The following is a 6,824-nucleotide window of genomic DNA, read 5'->3' on the forward strand; positions in this document are numbered from 1 at the left end:
TTTTAATTCAGCACAAACCCTATCTCCTGCTTCCTAGACAAATACATGATCTTTGTATGTTAAAATATAGAGAAGCAGCTACAAAATAAAAATTTTCATTTGATCAAACTAAATAATACTTCATTTAAAAAAATATATAAAAGAAGATGTCCAGTTTACTATAAATTCTAAAGGTCATTCAAGGAATTTGGAAAATATTCTGAGTTTCTCCCAAATAAGAATTTTTCTAGGAACTACCTTGGAAATTATTTTTATTTTAGGTCTACTCATGTATCAAACAAATCGTAAGCTCACACAATAAAGTCGATTTGGCTTCCCCCCCTTTTTTGGTACACTGGATAAGTTATGTAAGTGAAGGCTTAAGAAAAACGAGTGCCTCTACAGCCTGGCACATACATGGTAACATCATGATGGAAATTCAAGGGAAGTAGTTGGCTAATAGCTTAATCAGTTTTATTAAGAAAATTCCTTTTGATTCTGTTTTTTACTCAATGTTTTCATAAATTAGCCTGAAATGTAATCTAGCCCAAGAGACTGAGGCACTGAAGAAAAGAGAGGCTTAGGAAGATGTGTGTAGGTGGATGATCCTTGGGGAAACCTCTCTTGGCCGGTCTGTTAAAACACCTGTCATTTCTAGACTATGAGAAAAGCATCAAAACCCTCCAGCTTCAGCTTCCCCATGAGGGGCCTACAACTGCCATGTTTGCTCATCTCGGAGGAAGCAAACTGCTAAGCCCTGCAGCATGGTCACTTCCCAATGACGACCACACTCTCGGCTCAGATTCTCCGTAAGTCATGAGGGAGGACTATAGATATGATGTGAAGGGTGAGCCAGGAGAGAGGGGTGAGTGGGGATCATGTTTCCTCTCATCCCTGTCACTCTTCACTCCCACTTTTAGAACTATAAGAAATAGTTTGGACAATACTGAAAAGGGTTTAAAAACCCAGAGAATAAGAATATAATAGGAGTTAGAAGGAGACAAGGATCACTGGGTAGGTGGGGTTGCAGGGGGGTGATTAATGGACCCAAGGACTAAAATGAAGGCATGGAATAACAATGAAGGCACAGAGTAAAAAATTTAAAAAGGACGGACTGTTGAAGTCTGGGTTAGAGTGTTAAATAAAGTTGTACAAGTGCCAGGAAGCTTGAAGACTATTTCTTCTTAATTTTGAAGTAATGATTTGAGGATTGTTTACAATCCATTGGAAAAGATTCAACTTTGTTTTCTTTTTTACAGAAAGAAAAAAAAAACCCTTCATCTTTTCTAGTTATAGTTTCCTGTCAACTCTCACCTGAGGAAGATTCTAGTCTGTCCAATTTACTGATGAGCCAATCAAGGTTATTGGAGAATTGAGCGCAATTGTTTCTGTTTCCACGAATGAGAGCAGCTGCAAACAAGGAGATGTTTGATCACAGAGGTTAAAGGATATAATGATGGGCATGAGAACTTGGAAAGCTGTTGAACACTTCGCTTAGCAACTAAAAGGAACTGAATGCCAGTCTTACTCTACCTAGCCCTCTGACACAATTCTGTTTCTTTTTTCTTTTTTTCTTTTTTTTTTTAGAGACAGTCTCAGTCGGTCACCCAGGCTGGAGTACAGTGGCTCATTGCAGCCATGAACTCCTGAGCTTAAGTGATCTTCTTGCCTCAGCCTCCAGAGTAGCTAAGACTATAGGCATGCACCACCATGTCCAGCTAATTTTTAAAATTTTTTTTTGTTTTTTTTTTTTGAGATGTAGTTTTCACTCTTGTTGCCCAGGCTGGAGTGCAGTGGTGCAGTCTCAGCTCACTGCAACCTCCACCTCCTGGGTTCAAGTGATTCTCCTGCCTCAGCCTCCCAAGTAGCTGGGATTACAGGCGTGTGCCACCACACCCAGCTAATTTTTGTATTTTTAGTAGAGATGGGGCTTCACCATGTTGACCAGGTTGGTCTCTGAACTCTTGGCCTCAATTGATCCTCCTCACCTCAGCCTCCCAAACTGTTGGAATCACAGGCGTGAACCACCACACCCAACCTCTTTCTATACTTAGAAAAATAAAAATCTAGTATTGGCTCACTTTACAAGTATTTCCAGAGAGCCTGCTATGTACCAAACACCTGCCCAGTTGTTCAGACTACAGCAATGGGGAAGGGAGGGAGATTCCCTGCCTGCATCAAGCAGGCAATGGAGACAATAAATGCATAAAGTAATGAAATTACTTCATTGTGATAAGCAAGAATTTAATACTGGCTTGGTTACTGACTTAAGAACTCAACTGCTTGCAATGTTTTCTTAAATTTAGCTACAGGTTTATTCTTCTTCAGTGCTAAAGGAAGGCATCCCAGTGAACACAGCTGGAAAGGTCGGCTATACACTAATGGATGCATAATAGCAGCATGTAACTATAAAATATCTAAAATATATCCCTATTTGACAGTGGTTCTTGAGGCATGGTCCCTGGATCAGCATCACCTAAGAATTTGTTAAAAATGCAAATTCTCAGGCCTCATCCAGCTTTACTGATTTAGAAACTCTGGGGGTGGGCCTCGGCATCTGTATTGTAACCAGCCCACCCGCGAATCCTGATGCCTGTTCCTACTTGAAAGCCACTGGCAGACGATATTGCAAAGAAAGGGAGAGAATTTGCTGTCAATTGAGTTTTACCAATCTACACCAAATAACCTTCTCTCCACAGGACAAAAAAAGAGTAGATGCAAATCTGGAAGAAGTCCATGTAAACTGATTAGCCCCCAAGTAGCTTGCCCTTCACATGATAGGTTTGAATTGGAATTTCACTGAGGCTGCTACATGGCAAATTTAGGATAAAGAAAGGCCTCCTCCAGAGCCTCAGCTTTGTATCTTCAGTCAGTAGAGGACACAATTCAAGTCTGAGCTCCTAACCTCCTTTTCAGGTCAGTTGCAACAAGGAAGTTAAGCACAAGAGTCCTGGAGTTACACTGCTGAGTCTCAAGCCATAGCTCCATCAGTTACTAGATGTGTAACCTTGGGTTATGAGCATCACATACATCGGTTTCTTCATCAGCGAAATGACAATAATAGTAATGAACACTTAAAGTGTTGTTCTGGGGTTCAAAAGAGATATTTCACCACTCACACAAAGATTAATAATTGTTAGGTATTATTGTTAAAATCATGCTTACTGGGTCAATACAAAACACTAGAGTTTGAAGACACTTTACACGGTCATAAAGTGACAATCAATCAGTACTGTGGTAATCCAATCAGCTTGAACCCTAAGCTGGGGAATAGGTCCAGACTGATTTCTCTGGGCTCCCTTCTGGCCTAGTGAACTTTCTATGATAGATTTCCTCTCAGTGGGACATACACAGAGCAAAGCCCTGAAGTACTAGCTTATCACAGTGTCTGGGCAACTCCTGGCGGCCACCTTCTTGCATAGGCTCATACTGCCTTCTCTCTGCCTCCCACCCATAGGCAGGTGGCCTAGGCCTTCTGGATGGAACCTGTTGTAGCAGGCACCAGAACATCACTACACACTCCATACTGTGAGAAGATAAGCTTGTTGCTGGAATATTCTTACTTCCCACCTTTTTCTTTTCACCAAAATGAAATAAATAACAGGCCAAAGCAGTGGGAATCATGACTAACAAGTGGACAAGTGAGAGGGCACAGATTTAAGAGAATAACAATTCTTAAAGTGCAGGTGATATCTTTGCAGAAGTTTAAAACTGGAAGACATCGTAAATGTGCTCTAGTCTTGTTTCCTCATGAAAGGTAAGGAATAGAGGTTGACGGAGCGTAGGTGACTGTCAAGAGTTTCCCAGGTAGTTGCAGTGAAACTGATTACCATCTGCTTCTACTGGCTGCTACTAGTTAACAGAATGAACAGCTGGGTTAAAACTGAATGGCTAACAAAAGGCTTCTAAGGAATGAGGCAGTCCAAATATCACAGGGTTAATGGCAACTTAAAGACAATCTTGGGATTTCACATGGAAATCATCCCAGGGAGAAGGCACTGTATGTGTACTTACCCAGCAATTTGTAGAGGAGGTTCAGAATTTCTTTCCAGGCCATGCCACTCTCTTCTCTTGCAATCCCTGCAAAGTGTGCTACGCTATTGTAGATATTTAAGCGGTCAATGCAATTTAAGACAAGAGCCAACATTCCCTGAGAAGGAGAGTGGAGGAAAATATAAACATTACTGATTAAGAAAGCAGAATCCCTTTTGCTCTTTCCCTTCCTGTATCATTCACCTTTTAAAGCTGATAATACCAATATGCAAATAAACCTTCATGATGCCAGTTGGGTTTTGTTTTTTTCCCTCCTAAAAACAAAATATGCATTTTTATGCCTGAGAGACCTAAATAGCATCCATTTGGAGAGTGAGTCAGCAGCCTCTTCTGACAGGTTGCCCCCACGTGCTTAACTCAATCCAAGGACATACTTAGGAAGAGGGAGGGTGAATGAGTTTCACAAAAACCTGCTTTTGGTCTGGTGTGAAGTGGTTCTGACTCACCCAGAAACAGCTCTAGATATAGTACCTATTTCTCTCTTAAATATCAAGTAAGTTCAAGTTCCATTCAGATGCACAAAACAACCATGCTTGCTTCCTACCTCCCCACCCCCCAAAAAAGGTGGGATTTAGAGACAATAACACTATCACCACTTTTCTAGCTAATTTGAAATACTACGCCACCCAGTAAAAATCTGTGCTAGCTGTTCTTAGCACATAGGAGGGAGATGGTAAATGGAATTTCAGTAGCCTTTAAGGCATTGAGAATGTCCCCGGGACCAAAGTCTGGTTAGATCAGAAGACTGAGCTGGGATGGTTTACATCCCATACCACTAACTTTGGAAATGCCCAAGCGACAAGCCCTGTGCCCACGTATGGCAGGTCCAGAAGTACAACCATAGCCTGTTGGCACTAAATCTTCACGTCTCCGACTTTGGAAAAGGCTTGTGACTTGTCTGTGGTCATACACAGCCGGAGATGAAGCCAGAATGAGGCCCTGGGTCTCTTAAGCCCCAGCTGGCATTTTCCTCATGGCCAGGTCCCACTCCCAGTGACTCAGATGCTGAATTCTGACCTAAGACTTAACATATTCTGTGTCTTTTAAACCAGCTTCTCAGGTATTCTAAATGTGGTAGAATCCAGGCATCTGTATTTTTCAAACAGGTTTCCCAGGTAATTCTAACATTTCCCAAAACTTGGGAATCACAGCCAATGTCATGCTCTCACAGCTGATATTTACTGAAAATGTATTTTCGATACACATGTGGCACTGAAGCTTTAAAACGTAATCTGGTTTGAACGTGCCAGCCATTGCTAATGTAACCAGGTTTGGCGGACAGGGAAGGTTGGCTTCCAATTTCCCAGCTTCCAAATCTCTCTTGTCCTCTGGCTCTCTCATAAACACGTGCATGCAGAAAGACAAAGCTAAGTTGCAGTCATAGGGATATTTTAGCTCTGGACACAAAGTGAATTTCAACTTTTCATTTTTTGACTTACCTCTTCCTTGAAAAGATTTTGTCTGTTTTTGAGTGAGCGGAGCTTGTTCTGCTTGTCTTCATGTCGCATCCCCTCCTCCGGGGGCTGGAAGTAGGCGATCAAGTCCTGTAGGGTCTGCAGGACTTCTTCTATAGGCAGGGTGATGGGGGCAGCTGTGCGATTGTTTCCGCTAAAAACCATGAGATTGACATGGTTTAGGCACCAGCCAGCAGCAGCGCCCTGATGAACACCCACTGGGTCCCACTCCTAACAGCCCCCCCATGGTGCACCATGGGCTGCTTCCTTGGGCGGCCATTGTACCAGCAGCTACAAAATGAAGTTTCCCAGCTAACAGAGCAACAGAAGGAAATATTCACATTCAAGTTTAAAGCTATTTTCACAAACAAAGGGAAATGACTCCTTTTAGCACATTTATTTTCAAGCAACTTATAACTCATCCTGTTAATGTTACCATAATATTTCAGCTCATAGCATCAATGGGTATTCACTGAATGTGTAATCATGATTTCCCTGTAATCTGAAGAGGTAATTTCAATGGTGACTGTGACAGTGACTCTTCTATCTACAGCAGATGCTTCCCCTTCCATTTACCCCTGGTTGTCTGTCACACTTTTTTTTTTCTTTTAAATAAAAACATTAAAAAAAATAAACTTAACCCATGATTCTTTTAAACAATCACACCTTCTTGGCATTGATTAATCATAAGGCTGAAAGGATTTCTATCACTGGATCTTTGCCTCTATCTCCATGTTAGTTTTCTCTTTGTCTCTCCTCTTGCACCCCCTCCACGTCTCTGTGTGTATTCTGAGATCTCTGCATGTGTTTTTCTCATCATGTTTCTCTGCGTACATGCCTGCTTTCCCTCACTCCATTTCTTGATGGTTCCTTTGCTTTCTGTATCTGTGGTCCTTTCATCTGACTTTCCTCTCTCTGTGTTCTCTATCACCCTCCTTTCTCAGCGTCCCCTATCTCTCAAACATCCTTCTTCTCTGCTTTGAGGTCTGTCTCTCTTTGTTTCTTGGTGTTCCCCAACCCCACGTTACCGGCCCTTCAATCTCTCTCTCCCTGTTGTGTTCTTCCTTTTCTGCAAGTGTCTCTCTTTTTCTGTTTTAATCTCTCCCCAATTTTTGTAATTAAACCCCTTCAACAGAGAGAATACAAAGCATTACAGATAACAAAATGACCCTTCTTTTCCCCATCTCCTTGAGGGGTACACCTGGGAGCCTCTCAGAAGGCAAAGGCTATGAAGAGGAAGGGGAAATGGACCCACCTCTTGTGGGTTTGCATCAATAGGCCCTGAGTGATTGAGAATTGGCTCAATGTGCAAGTAACATCACAAGGACTTTTTTTTTT

At 41.9% G+C, this 6,824-nt stretch overlaps 1 protein-coding gene across 1 annotated transcript in view; it reads right to left on the bottom strand.

The window, feature by feature from the left end:
• The window catches only part of RYR3 (ryanodine receptor 3), a 403,627-nt gene that overhangs the window by 281,632 nt on the left and 115,171 nt on the right, over positions 1–6,824 (bottom strand). Inside the window, exons 12-14 of the mRNA XM_011989131.1 lie at positions 5,472–5,640; positions 3,994–4,129; positions 1,288–1,389 (exon numbers count right to left, since the gene is read on the bottom strand). Of these exons, the coding sequence (XP_011844521.1) occupies positions 1,288–1,389; positions 3,994–4,129; positions 5,472–5,640 (407 nt within the window). The remainder of the gene's footprint in view (positions 1–1,287; positions 1,390–3,993; positions 4,130–5,471; positions 5,641–6,824) is intronic.

Source organism: Mandrillus leucophaeus, unplaced genomic scaffold, assembly GCF_000951045.1.
Source record: "Mandrillus leucophaeus isolate KB7577 unplaced genomic scaffold, Mleu.le_1.0 Scaffold347, whole genome shotgun sequence".
In the NCBI taxonomy this organism is placed as follows: domain Eukaryota; kingdom Metazoa; phylum Chordata; class Mammalia; order Primates; family Cercopithecidae; genus Mandrillus; species Mandrillus leucophaeus.